At 38.9% G+C, this 19,415-nt stretch overlaps 1 protein-coding gene across 1 annotated transcript; it reads left to right on the forward strand.

The window, feature by feature from the left end:
• The first annotated feature begins 2,787 nt into the window (after window positions 1-2,787).
• On the forward strand, window positions 2,788-16,885 carry LOC115964584. Its single transcript, XM_031083866.1, has 3 exons — window positions 2,788-2,953; window positions 3,020-3,188; window positions 16,405-16,885. The coding sequence occupies exons 1-3, from the start codon at window positions 2,788-2,790 to the stop codon at window positions 16,883-16,885; spliced, it is 816 nt and encodes a 271-aa protein (XP_030939726.1).
• Window positions 16,886-19,415: the final 2,530 nt, after the last annotated feature.

Consider the following 19,415-nt stretch of genomic DNA (forward strand, 5'->3'; position numbering starts at 1 on the left):
TCTTTTTTCTTTTTTTTCTTTTTTTTTTTTTTTTAAGACTCAAAATGAAAAGAGAAGTTAGCTTATTAGCTAATCCAAAACTAATAAGCAAAAGGCTAGCTTGTTAGTTTTATTTTTCCAGCTAACAAATCAAAGATATACACTTGTCGGCCTAAATATTATTGACTAAGTAAGATTTTAGCTTTTATTGAAGATGTTTTGTTGGGAAAAAGAAGTAGTACTGCTATAGGGTAGATCTACCCTATAAGAGCATCTCCAACAAGCTCTTTAAAGTTATTTTTGGAGAGCAAACCCACAAAAAACATCCTCCAACAGCCTCTTTACCTCCAAATTTTTTTTAGAGTTGTTACAATAGCTCTCTTGACATGGAGAGCACTATAGCAACTCCAAATGAATTTTTCTCCTTAAGAGTGTCTCCAATAGTCTCTCTAAATTTTTGTATTGTTTGGAGAGTGAACTGTTTCTTTTACCTTTTAGCTACCTACTTCTTTTTTTTTTTTTGGGAAAACGGAATATTCAATCATTCATAAAATAAGAGAATCCTAGTACAAAACTTCCATAGCTGGTGGAGATGAATCCTCCTTCCAATACATATCATCAGAGATGTACCTAGCATGTTGTGCAAGAACATGTGCTACTCTATTCCCACCTCTCCTTGTGCAGCAAATGTTGACCTAATGCAGACCGAGAATCAATTGATGAACATCCTCCACCACATTCCCCAGCAATGACAGGTCAGCCATAAAAGAGGATATAGCTTTCATAACATTAGCATTATCCCCTTCCACAACAAGTTCTGAAAATCCAGCAGTAGTTGCAAACTCCATTGCTTTTCTACAGGCCAGCAGCTCGACTTCCTTACTACTGCTCACGGATGGACCTTTGGCAGACATGGTTGCCATCTCCTCGCCCTTATCATTTCAAATAATTGCTCCAAACCAAGAACTGTTACTCTCCGAGAAAATGGCCGCATAGAGGTTCAATTTGAAAATAGATTGAGGAGGCGGTTTCCATATATCACTGCTTGATTGCACAAAGGGAGCTACATTCAATTGATCCTAGGTTGCCCGATACTCCTCCAAGTATTCTGTAGCCCTCTTATTCAACCAATTTGGATCTTGAAACATTCCCCCATGTGGCAGTCTATTCAGTTGATTCTAGATGAACCAAGATTAGACTAAAAACAGTTCCAAATCCTATAGAGAAAGTCGATTGAGCAAATATTCAATAAGCTGGATCATGTCAGATTGTCCATGCAAGCACTTTTGCGGCTTCAATATGCTCCCATCCCACACATCCTAAGCAACATCACAATCCCACAAGACATGTATGACCAATTCTGGAAATCAAGTGCAGTTCAGGCAAAGATTGTCATCAACCACTTGTCGTTTAGTAAGGTTTTGATGTGTTGGCAAAATCTCATGGCATGCTCTCCATCCAAAGACCTTGATCTTGTTAGGAATTCGAAGTTTCCACAAAGCAACCCATACTTGTTTTCCTACACAACCACTGGAATTTTCAGTTCAATCTTCACTCCTTAGAACCTGTGTAACTACCCTGTATGCAAATTTTATAGAGAACAATCCATTCTTATTGTGGAGCCAAATAATTGCATCAGGAACATATCTTCAACTCAAGGGAATCCTACAAATCGCTTCAACATCTTTGCTAAGGCTTGTGTGTGAGACTCTCGACTTTAATAGGAACTGGAAGAGTCGATATTTTTTCATGGAGGGTGACGAATGGATGTGTCGTCTTGGTGACAATGAATTTATGCCCGTCAACACCACGTGGGGCATATTGCCTCCGTTTGGTATGTATTTGTCTATATTCAACTTAGTTTTTATTTGCTGTGTCACTCTAACCGTCTTCTTTTGCAGTTCGCAACTGCCCACAAGTCTCTCTTGAAGAGTGGAGTTTTCTAGAGAGAATTTTTAACAAGTCCAAGCTAAAGGAAAGGACGTGAGCAAAGTTGGTCACATTAGACACTATCCACTGGTACTGTGACAGACTAGAGCCAACTCTAGCCACCCGTCGATACAACGCTCAAGTTTGCCAACGTAAGTTCATCACCCTATCTTTGGGTTCCTTGGTTTGTATTTCATTCTAACCATTCGTCCTCCCTTGTGTAGAAATGGATGTTGCCAAGAGAAAGGCTATCATAAACAACAGGGAGCCAAAAAGAAAGAGGTGGAAGGACAACAACCTAAGGGGATGGGTTCATCCAACCCGTCCACGAAAAGAAAGCTGCCAAAGAAGCAAGGTCGTCTCCCCAAAAAGCCCAAAACCATTCTGGAGCCCGTCATAGGACTAGAGGCCGAGGGTAGGAAGATGATTACTCTTGCCAAGCATGAAGCGGGAAAGGGTTTAATGAAGGGCCCATCTACCACCTAAGAGAAGCCACCTATCCTCCTCTGTAAGGATTCCAAATATGCTTTAGAGAAACTTTCGTCCATCATATCTTCCGATGACTATGAGGACTTAAGCAACCATGCCACGGAAGCCATGGAGGAGATGGGGCTCTTTTGTATTGCTCAAGTAAGTTTTGCCATCCACTTTCTATCCTTCCCGTTCACTTACCTCCATCACTAATAACCTTTGTTTTCAAGCAATGGTGATGATGAAAGGGCTGATGGGACGGTTCTGAACCATGAGATAGCACTGGACCATGTAAGGGTGAGGGCCAACGAGACGGAGGATAAGTTGAACAATCTCAAGGCCTGGAAGGTTAGCATGGAGAAATATTTTGCTACGTCGGAGAAAGTCAGGAAATAGCTTGAGGAACATATGGAGACGTTGAGAAAAGTCTTGGAGGATAAGGAAAAAGAGGTAAAAGATGCCAAGGACCAACTCCATCAGGCAAAGGAGGCAGCAATCCGTGAATACCGCGATTCTGACGCTCTCCTAGAGGAGCTCGAGACCTCTTATGCGGACGACTTTGATGATGTTGTCCGTCAGGCCAAGAGAGCTTATCCTGATCTTGACTTTTCTTAACTCAATATTGACACATAAGCCCCAGCTACTGCTCAACCCATCGCCTCTGAAAGTACGGAGGATTTGTTTGCTGACGATGTAGCCGTTGGCGACGAAGAGTCAACTCCTATTGAGAACCAAGCCCAGCCCGTCGATGGTGATGCCCGTCAACCCGTGAATGTCGAAGAGAATGTCGAAAACACCTCCCCTCATCAGTAATTTTTATTTTATTTTATGGAATTGTAACTATTTTGGGAACAGCCTTTTAACTTTATCTATCATTTATGGCATGTAAAACATTCCTTTAAGGGCTTTAAGTAATGTTTACTTGTTCTATTATTTGTCTATTTTTTTGACTTTAAACATGTAGTTAGTGATTAAACAAAAACCATCTTTTAGATGGATCCATCCTCTGATGAATGTGTAGTGTCAATTTTAATTTTACATTGAACCCGTAATAGGGATGTTATAACTATCATCTTCAAAGGGGGTCCGCTCACTTGTGCACTAGTGAGGAACATTCAACTTTAAGTTGGGTCCGTCCTTCAGGATGAGCCCGTCCACACAATGACTAGTAATATTAATTCAACTATGAGTTTGACCCATCCACTACATGGGCTTTTTGAATCTTTATTCAGTGGATCTTACAATTTAGATCCATCCTCTATTAGGTTCAATTGTGGATTGAGGTGAATCAATTTTACGTTGGGTCCGTCCACAAAATGGATCTTACAATTTTCATCCTTTAGGATGAGTCCGTCCATTCACGGACTAGTATTATTAACCCAACATTAAGTCATATCCATCCATTATATGGATTTCATAGTCACCCGATAAGATGAGTCCGTCTACATAAGATGAGTGGACTAGAAGCTTTGATCAAACCTCAAGTTGAATCCGTCCACTATACTGACGAGCAATATTATTGTGACTCCGTCCACTTATGGACTATTAATATTAGTCCAACCTTAAGTTGGATCTGTCAATTATATGGACTTTACAGTTATCATCCTTTCTAGGATGAGTCCGTCCACTTGTGGGCTAGAAATATTAATCAGAATCCGTCCACTTATGGACTAGCAATATTAATCCAACCTTCAGTTGGATCCGTCCATTGTATGGACATTATAGTTATCATCATTTGGGATGAGTCCATCCACTTGTGAACTTGAATATTAATCAGAATCCGTCCACTTATGGACTTGCAATATTTATCCAACCTTCAGTTGGATCCGTCCATTGTATGGACTTTATAGTTATCATCCTTTTTAGGATAAGTCCATCCACTCTTGGACTTTTTGGTAGATCCGTCCACTTGTTGGGATAATACTTTTACCCTCCTGGGATGAGTTCGTCCATTTTATGGACTTGATCAAATTCCTAGAAAAACACTATTCATATCTGAATATTCCACTTGTTATGGTCATTTATTCGTAGGAGAAACTTAAAAAGACACTTAAAAAATCATTGTAGCAAAATAAATTGTTTAAATAGTGAACTAAAAAATTGGAAACATGTATCAAAAATTAAACTTAAAGTAAACTGTAGGTCTGATGGATGTAGCTTTTCACGTTGTCATCTCTACTGGTAGTACTTTCGTAGGTGCTCAGCATTCCATGGGTGTTGCACTTCTCGCCCATCTAGCATCTCAAGGTAGTAGGTGCCTTTTCTTTGCCATGACGTAACTCTGTAAGGCCCTTCCCAATTGGGGCCGAGCTTTCCTTGGGTAGGATCCTTAGCTGCTCCCATTACCTTCCTCAAAATAAGGTCTCCGACCTAGAAGTCTCTGTATCTAATTTTGGAGTTGTAGTGGTTCGCCATGAGGTTCTGGTATCGTGCCAACCTTTGCTCAGTTGTTGCCCGGACCTTGTCTACTAGGTCAAGTTACAGGCGCATGGCTTCATCATTCTTATTCTCATCATAGTTCTCCACCTGATAGCTTGTAAGCCCTACTTTTGCTGGGATGACTACTTCGCTTCCGTATGCTAGTCGAAATGGTGTTTCCCTCGTAGGTGTCCTCACTGTTTTCCGGTATGCCCATAAAACACTTGGTAGTTCATCTGGTCATATGCCCTTTGCCCCCTCGAACCGAGTCTTGATGATCTTAAGCAAGGATCGGTTCGTAACTTCAACTTGTCCATTGGCTTGTGGGTGGGCAGGTGAGGAGTAGTAGTTCTTGATCCTTAATTCCGAACAGAAGTCTTTGAATGCGCTGTTATCAAATTGCTTTCCATTGTCCGAGACAAGCACCTTAGGTATCCCGTATCTACAAATGATATTCTTCTAGACAAAATTTCGAATACTCTTCTTCGTGATAGTGGCTAAGGCTTCTACTTCCACCCATTTGGTGAAGTAGTCAATGCCAACTACTAGGAACTCTAGTTGCTTGATTGCTATTGGGAAGGGGCCCATGATATCTAATCCTCACTAAGCGAATGGCCATAGGGCCTTCATGGGAGTGAGTTCTTCGAACGATTGTCTAATGATATTGCCAAATCTCTGGCATTTGTCGCAAGCTTTGACATAAGTTTGCGCGTCTTTCTGCATGGTAGGCCAATAGTATCCTACACGAATCAACTTGTTTATCAATGATCATGCCCCTGAGTGGTTTCTGCAGATCCCCTCGTGAATCTCTCTCATGACGTAATCTGCCTCCTCGGGGCCCAAACACATTAGGTACAGGTGGGAGAAACCTCTTTTGTATAAGACGTCTTTTATTAGAACAAACTGCGATGCTTAGACCTTCAATTTTCTGGCGGCGTCCTTCCCGTCCGGTAGCACGCCGTTCCTTAGGTAGGAGACTAATGGCATGGTCCAGTTGCTTTCAGCACCTATCTCCTGCACACTTGTAATCTCATCTATGAGTGAAGAGATTTGAATGAAGGATAGTACCCGGTTGGGGACGAGCATGTATTCTGCTGAGGTGGCCTTAGCTAAGCAATCGGCACACTCGTTCTCCTCCCTTGGGATTTGGACGAATTTGATTTGGAGACCACTAATTCAACCCTTCACTTCCTCAAGGTACTTCTTCATTATTTCGTTCTTGCATTTGTAGTTACCATTAATCTGACTAGTTACGACTTGGGAGTCGTAGTATACAACCATGTTTTCAGCTTATGTTGCTCTTGCGAGGTCTAATCCTGCTACTAAAGCTTCATATTCTGCTTAATTATTGCTCGTAGGAAAGTCCAGGTGGATCATGCACTCGATCTTATCTCCTTCTAGGGTGTGGAGTACCACACCAGCCCCTCTTGCTTGCTTATTTGAAGATCCGTCTATATGGACGCTCCACTATGGAACCACTTCTGCCCCCTGGCTTTCCATAAGAGTGAATTTGGCGATGAAGTCAGCCACCACCTGTCCCTTTATAGCAGTACATAGATGGTACCTAATATCGAACTCACTCAGCTCGACTGCCTATAATGCCATCCGTCCTATAGCTTTAAGGCTACTCATGGCTTTTCTCAGAGGCTTATTTGTCAAGACAACAATAGTATGTGCTTGGAAATACGGCTTGAGTTTTCATGCTGTAGTCACCAATGCGAACGCCAGCTCCTTCATCTGATGATACCTTTCTTTTGCTCCTCGAAACCCTCGGCTTGTAAAATAAATGGGTCTCTGCAACCCATCCTTTTCTCTTACCAAAGCCTTTGACAGCAGCTTGCAAGACAACTAAGTACAGATAGAGCTCTTCCCCTAGCTTGGATGGGCTGAGTAATGGAGGAGACGAAAGATACAACTTTAGACTTTTGAACGCCTGCTGGCACTTGTCCGTCCACTCAAACGATTTCTTCAATACACGGAAGAAGGGTAGGCATTTATCCATCACCCTAGAGACGAACCTGTTTAGTGCTACTATCTTGCCATTCAGGCTTTGCACCTCCTTGACCGTCTTCGGTGGGGCTAGCTCCATTATAGCCCGTATTTTTCTAGATTGACCTCAATACCCCTTTAGGATACCATGAATCCCAGGAATTTCCCCGCAGTAACCCCGAACACACACTTATTCGAATTTAATTTCATGTTGTACGCTCGGAGGGTGTCAAAGGCCTCTTGGAGGTTGCTTAAGTGTTCATTTTCTCGTAAGATTTTCACCAGCATGTCGTCTACATAAACTTGCACATTCCTCCCAATCTGGTGTGCAAACATCTTGTTCATTAATCTCATGTACATTGCCCCTGCGTTCTTGAGCTCGAATGGCATCACTTTATAGCAGAAGAGTCCTTGGCTGGTAACAAAAGAAGTCTTTTCTTAATCAGCCTCCTCCATTCTGATTTGGTTGTATCCTGAGAATGCATTCATAAGGCTCAGAAGCTGATATCTTGCAGTTGAGTCTATCAAGGTATCTATCCGTGGGAGCTAGTAACTGTCCTTTGGGGCAGGCTCTATTGAGGTCCATGAAGTCTACGCACATCCTCCACTCTCCATTGGCCTTATTTACCATAACCACGTTTGCTAACCAGTCAGGTTAATATACTTCTCGAATAAAATCTGCTTCCAACAACTTCTGAACCTCCTCAGCTATGACTTTATCTCGTTCCGGGGCGAATACTCACTTTTTCTGTCGGATGGGAGATGATGAGGGAGATACATTCAATCTGTGAACTATGACCGAGGGGTCTATACCTGGCAAGTCCTCGTGACTCCAAGCGAATATGTCCTGATTTTCTCTCAGGAACATCGCGAGTGCTTGACGTACTGGCTGACTAGCCAACGTACCCACTCTAGTCGCCCGCTCAGGCCTTGAGTCATCAAGGGTCACTTCTTCTAGTTCTTCTATCGGCTCCACTGTTGTTCGTTATTCTTCTATTCACATGGTTTACTGGTGATCATCCATCTCTAGCATGGCGATGTAGCATTCACGCACTACCCCTTGATCCCCTCTTACTTCTCCTACCCTGTATTCGATGGGAAACTTGACCATCAAATGGTAGGTGGATGTTATAGCCTTCCATGAATTCAAAGTAAGACGTCCCAATATGGCGTTGTACGCAAATGACCAATCAACGACTAGGAAGGTCACGTCCTTCGTGATTTACTGAGGGTAATCTCTGACTGTCACTGGTAGGGTGACCATGCCCAGTGGATACACCCTTGTTCCTCCAAATCCTATGAGCGAGGCATTCATTGGGATCAATCGTTCTCTCTCTATTCTCATCCACTGAAAGGTTAGATAGTATAAGATGTCAGCGGAGCTTCCGTTGTCTACCAGCACCCTGTAGGTGTTATAGTCTCCTACTCATATACTGACTACAAGTGCATCATCATGTGGGTGGTGGAGACGTCGGACATCTTCCTCCGTGAACCCAATTACGGGATTGTCGACCCGTGCCATCTTCAGGGCATACCCTGTTAGTTGAATATTCTGAATCATCCGTAGGTATGCCTTACGTGCCTTCTTAGAGGAACTAGAAGTACTACCCCCTGTGATCATCCTTATGTCTCCCATGGGTGGCCTAGGTTGCTCGTTTTCTCTTCAGGCTGGTGCTCCTTGGTTTTGTTCTGTTCCTTCCTTGCCGATGAATTTTTGTAGTTTCCCTTGCCTAATGAAGGTCTCTATCTGCTGCTTCAAGTCATAGCAATCAAATGTGTCGTGACCGTGGTCTCAGTGGAAACGACAATATTTATCCTTGGGCCTCTTACTGAGATCACCCTTCAATTTGCCGGGGAATGTTAAGGCTCCTTTATCTTTGATCTACATCAAGACCTGATCAATTGGGGTATTCAGGGGGGGTGAAGTTTGTGAACCTCCCTGTCAGGGGCTTGGATCGTCGATCATTTCTTTTTTCTCCTGTTCTGGCCATCTTTCTACCCTTATTCTGTCGGGCTTCCTCCTACCTCTCTCTTTTCTTAGGCTTCTCCTCACGGGCCAACAACGCATCTTCAGCATTCATGTTGTAGCCCTGTAAAGCATATCCGACATGGTTTTCGGATCATTCTTGTAAAAGGAGAATAAAAACTTACCTTTTCGCAGCCTGTTCATGAAGGTTACTATGGGGATCTTGTCGTCAGCCTCGTCAATCGAGAGTGCTTCCTTGTTAAAGCGGGCTATGTAAGACCTCAGTGTCTCATCCTCTCATTGCCTAATGCTCATTAAGCATGCGGTTGACTTCTTATATCTATGTCCCCCAATAAAGTGTGAAGCAAACTGGGCGCTTAGGTCCTTGAAAGTGCTGATGGAGTTGGGTGTCAACCTGCTGAACCAAATTCTTGCGAGACCCCTTAGTATGGTAGGGAAGGCCATACACATGATCTCGTCTACTACTCCTTGAAGGTGTATCAGGGTCTTGAAGGATTCCAAGTGATCTAGAGGGTCCTTGGCTTCGTCGTAGCTTTCTATTTGCGGCATGCGGAACTTTTGTGGTAGGGGGAAGGAGTTAACAGACATGGTGAATGGTGAATCGATTCGGTGGACCAGATCGTCGAGGTCACAGGACACTCTCCCCCTGAGCGCGTTCATCATAAAGTCCATCCGTTCTTTCATCATCTACATCTCTGCGACAATGTGGGGTTGAGCTGTATCAGTGATGGATGGACGACTCATATCTTGTCGTTCCGGTTTAGTGAATGGTGAATCGGTTCAGTGGACCAAATCATCGAGGTCACTGGACACTCTCCCCCTGAGCGCATTCATCATAAAGTCCATTCGTTCTTTCATCATCTGCATCTCTACGACAATGTGGGGTTGAGCTGTATCAGTGATGGATGGACGACTCATGTCTTGTCGTTCCGGTATGCTCAAGGTGTTACTACCCTCCGGCCCCTCTTGGTTTCTTCATTCAGTACTGGTACCTTCTTGGTCTTCCTTTTGGGTACCTATCACTGCATTCTTCTGCCATAGCTGTTCCTCTAGGTCTTGGTTCTGTTTGGTGAGATGTTCCACTGTTGCTGTGAAGGTTTGGACCTACCTCTCCAGGGCAGTGGATTACGGCTCGTCTCCCTGAATGTTGTTGGTGGTCGTCATCGAGTGAGTAAATACCATGCAACTCTTTGTTCGGGAAGCGTTTGTATGACTTACAAGTCGCAGTCTTTCCCATAGACGGCGCCAATTGATGATGCCAAAAAATCACCAGTGAGCCACACAATCCTCGCATGCTTGAAAGAATACCTGCACAATAAAAAAAGAAAACCTAACAAAGAACACCGGTGTGGTGCCGGCCAAATACCCTCCGAAAGTCAAGTTAAAACTTCTCACAACTCTAGAGTGCCAGAGCTGGGGTGAATTATACGTACCTATTTTCTAAGAGTCTTTGGGTTTTTATAGTAGTGTAGAACCAAACTCCTATGCTTGCGCAACAAGTCTTTTCCTTATAGGGAAGATCTTCATTAATGTGCGTATCTTCCAGAATCCTCCTCGTGTTAGAATTCTATTCATATTAGGATTCTATGGACTAGGGTTAATTGTGAGACGCAAGTCGTTTCTATTTAGGATTTCTTGGAGACCACATAATGACCAACTCAATGCCACGTGGCCTTCTAATCCGTCCACCCTGGTCCGTTCACATTGGATCCATTTACCTTTAACCCATTTGTCTTGATCTATCAAGTCCATCCAAATGAATCTGTCACCTCTAAATTCCTTCCTCTTCATCCACCAATGCAAATCCGGATCAATAAAATCTGAAACTAACAAATCCTCTGTTTCTTCATTAGTCGGATAGAGGATTTTGTGTGTTGGATGATTTGGGATCCATCTATCCCACCTAACTCTTATGGAAGAGTCATTTCCAACTCTCTAACAGCAACTGGATTTAAGAATGGGAAGTGCTGGCATTATGCTTCTCCAAACAAAGAAGCAATTTGGTGACTCAACAACCTTAAGAAAAGTAGACTGTGGGAAATATCTAGCTTTATAACACTTATATAATAGGGAGTCATCTTCTTGTAACATTCTCCACCCTTGCTTAGCTAGCATAGCTAGATTGAATGCTCTAAAGTCTCGAAACTCCATTCCACCATCTTTCTTTGAAATTGATAATTTATCCCAACTTTTCCAATGAATTTTCCTTTAATTCCTAACTTGTCCCCACCAACATCTTGCACAAATTGCATCTAATTCATCACATAATTTAATCAGAAGTTGAAACATACTCATTGTATAAGTGGGGATGGATTGTGCCACTGCCTTGATGAGAACCTCTTTTCTAGCCCTAGATAGCAGCATGTCTTTCCAACTTTGCAGTTTCTTCCTTACTTTATCCTTTAGATAGGAAAAGGTAATAATAATAATAATAATAATAATTGTGGTGGTGAAAGGCCAAGGAGCCCATATCTATGTATATGTTGGGCCAAGGGCCTAATCCGAGGAAGAACTCCTCCTCGGCTAGGCAAGGCTGAGGACAAAGGGAATGGTCTGTTATTAAGAGCGACACTCCGGATCATTCCATGAAAGATGATAAGTATTGAGAAAGAACAGGACAAAGGAAGGTATAGAAATATCTAAGAGAAAGTTGCTACTATTGCATTAAATGCTCTGCAACTAATTGAACCATGTTTTTCAGCCTTTACAACCACTCCCAAAGACTTTAGGGAGGGGTTGACGGGACAAGTATTAGCACTATCAATCTAAATCTACACGTGGACGGTGGAAATGAGAGGAAGATAGTATAAAATAGAAGAGAAGGGAAAAAAGAAGGCTCGGGGGAGCAATCTGGGTACCAGACTTGTAACAAAGTCTTAAGAACAATATTTAAGAATCAACCTCCTCAGGTAAAATCCGAGGACATCTTTCCCTAGTAAACTTTTGTTATCTTTTTTTCTTTATCATCAAAACCTATTGGCTGATCATCTAATTCACAAAAGTCCAGGTTTCCAACCCATTCTCTACAAATTCATTGTATTGGGCTCCTTGGACCAAGACTCCATACATTTTGGGCTTGGGCTACAAATTGTGACGCTACAATAATAATAATAATAATAATAACAAGTCGTTAACTTATGCAATACATGGGATAGTTAAATAAAAATTAAAAGTACTTATTTTGCTTAAAGGTTTATGACTTAACTTTAAAAAAATGTATAACTTGAAAATGAATGAAAATAAGTAATTTTTTGTTCAATATAATGTTTTAGAAAAAAATTTTCTTTCATTTCATTGGTTTCACATAACACATCTTGACATGGGCTATTCTATGGTGATGACTTCACATAATACTCAATTGCAATTAAATCTACTATCCACCACTAATCTAATCTATGTTATCTTGATAGAAGATCTACAAATTGCATTCTCATATCCTTAAAGCTTGCCACATCGTTGTTATTATCTATATATAATATAAAACCAAAATTTTTTACTTTTTGAGAGACATATGTTAGAATTAGGATTAAAAACATAATTATAATTTTTTAAAATTAGATCTTACTTTAGGTTTCAAAAAAAAAAAAAAAAGAAGAAAAGAAACTTTAGGATTAAGGAAAAAAGAGAGAGAGACTCCTGTCAAGATTCTCTCACTATTTAGTTTTTAAAAAGACCACACGTTAGATTTTTTTTTTTTTTAAGGACTCACTTAGGATTCAAAAAAAAAATAAAAAAAAGACTCACGTATAAAAAAAAAAAAATAGGATTAAGGAAGAGAGAGAGAGAGAGAGAGAGAGAGAGAGAGAGAGAGAGAGAGAGAGACTCCTGTTAGGACTCTCTCACTATTTAGTTTAAAAAATTAAAATGATGATGTGGAAAATTATATATATATTTTTAAAAAGGACTCACTTTAGGTTTCAAAAAAAAAAAAAAAAAAAAAAAAAAAAAAAAAAAAAAAAAAAAAAAAAAAGGATTAAGGAAAAAAGAGAGAGACACCTGATAGAACTCTCTCACTATTTAGTTTATAAAATTAAAAAAATTTATAAATTTAAATGATGATGTGGAAAATTGTATTTTTTTAAAAAAAATGACTCACTTCAGGTTTCAAAAAAAAAAAAGAAAAGAAAAGAAAGACTCCCAAAAAATAAAAAAATTAGGATTAAGGAAAAAAGAGAGAGACACTCCCGATAGGACTCTCTCACTATTTAGTTTAAAAAATTAAAATTTTTTATAAATTAAAATTATGATGTGGAATTTTTTTTTTTTTTTAAGGACTCATTTTAGGTTTCAAAAAAAGAAAGAAAGAAAGATTGTCATAAAAAATAAATAAATAAATAAAAACTTTAGGATTAAGGAAAAGAGAGAGAGAGAGAGAGAGAGAGAGAGAGAAAGAGAGAGAGAGAGACTCTTGATAGGACTCTCTCACTATTTAGTTTAAAAAATTTTAAAAATTTATAAATCAAATAATTATAAATTTTTTATAATTATTTTTTTAGGATTAAAAAATAATTATAATTTTTTTTAATTAGACCTCACTTTAGGTTTCAAAAAAAAAAATCTTGTAAAAAAAAGCTTTAAAAAAAAAAAAAAAAAAAAAAAAAAAAAAAAAAAAAAACTCATGTTAGGACTCTTTCACTATTTAGTTTAAAAAAAGACCACACGTAAGGAATTTTTTTTTTAAAGGACTCAGTTTAGGTTTCAAAAAAAAAAAAAAAAACTTTAGGATTAAGGAAAAAAGAGAGAGACTCCTGATAGGACTCTCTCACTATTTAGTTTATTAAATTAAAAAAAATTGTAAATTAAAATGATGATGTGGAAAATTGTATTTTTTTTTTTTAAAAGGACTCACTTTAGGTTTCAAAAAAAAGAAAAAAAAAAGACTCACATAAAAAATAAAAAACTTTAGGATTAAGGAAAAAAGAGAGAGAAACTCCTAATAGAACTCTCTCACTATTTAGTTTAAAAAATTAAATTTTTTTTATAAATTAAAATGATGATGTGGAAAATTGTGGGAGATACAGATGTTTCAGTTTTTTATATACTATTATTTAAGGAGTTTTCCCTATTTGGACTGGATTTTTTTGGTTCTAAAATATTTCTACATCTCTACATTTGAGTAGAAACAAAATTAAATAACAATCTAGTAAAAATACAACCTTAACTCCCACTAAAAGTTGCGGCTCCAGGAATTTTTTCTAAGGTGTTTCTCAAGAAAGATAAATTACACAATCTAATATAAAGAAATTTTTTTTTTTTTTTGCTGAAAGAAAATTTATATATTGACAACAACAACAATAAAAAAACACACAAAATACATAAAGTTTTACAACATAAAGCTTGTGGAGTTTAGTTATGGTTGTTGTTAGTGTTGTTGAATAGGGATGGACAACGATGGCTGGGAAGAGTAGGTGAGTTTCTTATTTTCTTTTAACCTTTAGGTTTGATTTAGTTTTAGTTTAAATTTTTTAATGAGTTGTGAATCTGCGAGGCACTGGGGCAGTAAGGATTTTTTTTTTTTAATATTTGTTGAATTAAAAACATAATCGTGTTGGTGTTGGAGTAGTGATAGTCTTAGTCTAAGATGAGATTGATCTTGTACTGAGCTTTTCTATTGGCATTTGGTTTGGGCCTTGCTAGTGGTTTTATTATTATTTTTTTTGTAGATTTTCGTTCTTTTTTTTTGTGGGGGGGGGGGGGGGGTTCCATGGTATTATAAACCAGTATGGTGAAAGAACCAGAAAAATGGACTAGTTATTGGTTTTTTGGTCGAACCAAAATCCGACTGATGGTCGAACCGATGACATCATAAATAATATAATTAATAAAATTTTAAATTATATAAATAAAAATATAATAAGTTTATTACTAATAATATGATAGCAAAATGTAAAAAATAATATTTAGTGACACTTTTTCATGTAAATTTAATCAAATTTCCTTAGAATGGACAATCACATGTTTAATTATAATCATAAAAATAAAAAATTACTATATATATATATATATGTAATGAATTAATTGATGTTATATAAAAATTAAGCAACTTTTTAAGTTTATTCACTTAATTAAATAAAACTACTATTTTTTTAATCAAAATTTTCGGAAAAAGGAAAAAGAAAAGTAGTTATACAATGAAAAAGCTAAATTTACGTGACTTGGACTAATTAGTTGTATAATATATATATATATATATATATATATTATAATGTTTTTGAAGAAAAGTAGTCGTACAATGACAGTGTATCAGGTAAAGCAAAAACTAAAAGTAAAGCTATAGTATAGGCTTAAAATAATACAAAAGCATGTGGTTCTTTTTGCTTGAAAGACTCTAATATATTTTTAAGTTGCTCAAATTATGGACCAAAATTTAATTTTATTAGCATAAAAAAATTCAAGGTGTTCCCAAATTTTTTTTTTAAAGGTAAATAAATATAAAATTTTAAATTATTATGTATAAAATTTTCTTTTTTCAAGTCAGGGTGGTCCCAAGACCACCCTGGCCATAAGGTGGTGTTGTCTCTAACTAAAACATTGCCTAAAAATAGGGTTATTCTCCTATTAATTTTCAAATTTTTTTATCCACTTATAAATTAGATTCTCAAAATAAAAATTATATATATAAAATAAAATAAACACAGATTTTTTTAAGTAGAGACAAAACTAAAGAAGTGTCTAGTAAAAATATATGTCTAACTTGCACTAAAACTGCTTACAAAATAGGAATACTCTTCCACTAACCCACTTATTCAAAATAACTATACATTTATTTATTTTTAAATAGAAAAATAAGTTAAACAACCCACGTTGTTGCTGTTTTTTTTCCTTAAAAAAAACATCCCATGTTTATCCAAAAACAAAACAAAACATCCAAAAAAAAAAACTAATAGCTATCAAAAAAAAAAAAATACTAAACTAAATAGATATATACATTTTTTTTTTTTTTGATAAGTTGATACATCTTTAACTCCCACTAAAACGTTACCTATAAAATAGGACCACACCCCTAGGAGTGTGATGAGTGTTCTGCGTTTTGGATGAAATAATATACTTATCACACTTCTAAGTTTTTTTGTAATTAAAAAATGTAGTAATCCCAAATTATAATGGATTCTGATGATCCCGATTATACCTTCATCTATAAGCCAACACAATGACGATCATATAAATCGTCCAGACCAAGATCGTCATCATACGAGAGCAGACTCGTCCTCCCTTACTCCGTTAGTGAAGTGTTACGAAGCAATAATTAACTTTTATACCGTTGGAGAGAATAGCCTGCCATCAATGTTCTGTGGAAGCGTTACTGATGTGAGAATAAAATCACCATTAAAGCAACCCCAACGGCTAGAAGGAAGAAGAAAACACTTGTATAAATACCTACCCATAAGGTCCAAAAGCAGGTACACACATATACATTAAAAATACACTACATCTGTCATTTTATTGTTCTAGCCGTTCTAACTTTGGCATCGGAGACCTTGTGGCAAGCCCCACACCGGTGACCTTACTTTGATTTCAACTTGTCTCAGGATCAGGATTATCTGTGGACGACTCTAGTTTGGACGAACACCTCTACTGACGATTCAGGCATCATCTGAGGGAGATGTTTTGAAATATGGTGCCCGGCTTAGGTTCCCTGCAACTAATAATGAAGCCGAATACGAGGCCATATTGTCAAGGCTAAGAATTGCCAAGGCACTTGGAGTTGAAAACATTTCACTAAGGAGTGATTCACAGCTCATTGTAGGGCAGGTCAAAGGAGATTTCGAAGCAAAGGAGACAAGAATGCAGAAGTATCTCAAGTTGACAAACCAGCTGGTAAGCAATTTTGATCATGCAGAAATTGTTCAGATCCCTCGAAGCCAGAATACTGAGGCCGACGAAGTTGCATGGACTGCATCCACAGACGACCAATCGAGGGTAATAGACTGGAGATTGGAAGAACAAAATCACCCTAGTATCGAAGAATTCCAAACCTTTGCCATACACACTGGTTCCGGGTGGACGAGCCCCATTCTGTCCTACCTTAAAGACGGACAGTTACCACCGAACCTGGAAGAAGCCAAGAAGATCAAAAAGCGAGCTGCCAGATTCACCATCCTCAATGACTAATGAGTTCCCGAAGAAAGGATGACGACCATTTCTATGCCCTAGCCATTTTCACAGTGGGGAATTGACATTATGGGCCCTTTACCCCAAGGAAAGAGATAGATGAGGTTCCTACTTGTCGCGATAGATTACTTCATGAAATGGGTGGAAGCAGAGGCACTAGTGACGATCACAGAAGCAAAGGTACAAAATTTTGTTTGGCAAAATATTGTGTGCAGGTTCTTGATTCTAAAGACGATCATTTTAGACAATGGTTGACAATTTGACAGCCACGAATTCAGGACGTTCTGTATGAGCCTTGACATCAAGAACAAATATTCATCACCGGGGCAACCCCAGGCCAATGGACAGACAGAAGTAACAAACCGGACCTTGCTAAAGATCATCAAGACCTGGTTAGTGGGGGCAAAAGGAGCATGGCCCAAGGAGTTACCAAGTGTTTTATGGGCCTACAGAACTACAGCCTAAACGCCAACAGGAGAGACGCCATTCAATCTGACCTACGGAACAGAAGCAGTCATCCTGGTGGAAATAGGACTCACCAATCTCAAAACAAAGCACTTCGACGAACAGAACAATGACGACCAATTAAAACTAAACTTGGATTGTCTGGACGAAGTCAGAGACCGAGCTTCTCAAAGAATGACCAAATACCAGTTGAAGATGGCCGAATACTACAACTAGAGGGTAAAGCTGAAAAGGTTCAACATTGGAGATCTCGTCCTTCGCAGAGTAACTGCTACAACTAAAGATCCGACACAAGGCAAACTAGGACCAACCTGAGAAGGACCTTACAAAGTTGTCCACTATTCCCGTCAGGGAAGCTACCATTTGGAGGACCTGGACAGGAATAGGCTACCCTGCCCCTGGAATGTGGAACATCTAAAGATGTATTATGGACAAGAATTGTAACCTAACTATATGCATTATCTCTTACTTTTTAATCAAATAAACGCATTATTCCGAGCCCATTCATTTCTGTTATCTTTCTCTTCCTCAAACCATGAACGTGATCTAAAAAGCAAAGACATCGTCCAAAAGAAAAGACGATAAGATTCCTTAAATGGATGTAGATCGTCCAAAAGAAAAGACGATAAGATTCCTTAAATGGACGTAGATCGTCCAAAAGAAAGGACGATAAGACAACTTAAATGGATGTAGATCGTCCAAAAAAGAAAAAAAAAACGATAATATTCCTTAAAAGGATGTACATAGTCTAAAAGAAGGATAAGGCGATAAAATTCCTTAAATGGATGTAGATCGTCCAAAAGAAAAGCCGATAAGATTCCTTGAATGGATGTACATCGCCCAAAAGAAGGACAAGACAATAAAAATTCTTTGTACATCGTCCTTAAGAGCCATATATCGTCCAAATTTTTTTTTAAGTGGGTGTATACCGCTCAAGTTAATATAAAAATCTATCACGTACGTCGTCCAAGTAAAAGACGACCAAGTTCCCGTTAGTACAAATTTCTTCAAGGACAAGGATAAGCAAAAATATCAGCAAAAATTCTTTTAAGTCCACAATGAGAAAGAAGGCATGTTCAGCGAAACAAGTAAAAACGAAGGCATTAACATAAAGTTACCCAACATAAAGTTATCCAAAAGAAAGGCCCCAAAACCGGGGGAAAATTCAAATATGAGCTGTCCAGTAGCCTTAAAACATACAAGGCATAAATAAAATATAATAATAAAATGAAGTTCTTCGTCAAGGGGCAACAGGATCAGGCTGGGGGAGCATCGTCTTTGCCTTTATCAGCCTGAGAGGGGTCTGCACCAGTGGACGCAGCGGCCTGAGCTGCCAGGGCAGCTTCGTCCTCCTCCATTTCTTTGTCAACAGCCTCAAAGTCTAACTCTTCCAGATCCGTCCCAAGGCCATGTTTGATCAGGTACCTCCTCAATAGTTTGAAGCCCTTAAAATACCACTGAAATAAAATGGTGTTGTATTCATCAGTGGATTGAAAGGCAAGGACAGCCTTAGCAACGGCAGCCTTCATCCTCTGACTAGCTGAGGCAAGAAGCTCATCCTTCTGCTTCACCAACTGCTTCTCAGAATCCAACTGCTCAGACAAAATCTTGAGTTGCTCCTTCAAAACATTGTTGGCGTCCATAGCAGCAATTAAATCTTTTCAGAGTCCTGAAGCCTCGGCCTCCAGCACTTCCACTTTAGAATTGGCCACGACGGCCTTCTCCTCATTCGCCAAATACTAGGTAGTAATGTGCATGGTTTCGCCCAATACCTAACAGGCAAAGCAGCCAAAGTTAGCAAAGAAGATTAAAATCATAAGGACGTGGATTAAAATGATAGAAATAAGACGGCTACCTGTACGAGCTTGTGAACATGACGGCTCACCATCTTGTGCAAAGGCACACTTGAAATATCTCTCATCTTCTCGGGGGTAAGGAACTCGCTTGCACGGTCCATAGCTACTCCAGCGTCCTCCCAAACACTGGAGCCCACTTTTCCCTTCCCCTTGTCTCCCGTCTTTCGCTTTTTGGAAGGATGATCAACTTCTTCAATTGAAATTCCCGG

This window comes from Quercus lobata, chromosome 10, assembly GCF_001633185.2.
Source record: "Quercus lobata isolate SW786 chromosome 10, ValleyOak3.0 Primary Assembly, whole genome shotgun sequence".
Classification (NCBI taxonomy): Eukaryota; Viridiplantae; Streptophyta; class Magnoliopsida; order Fagales; family Fagaceae; genus Quercus; species Quercus lobata.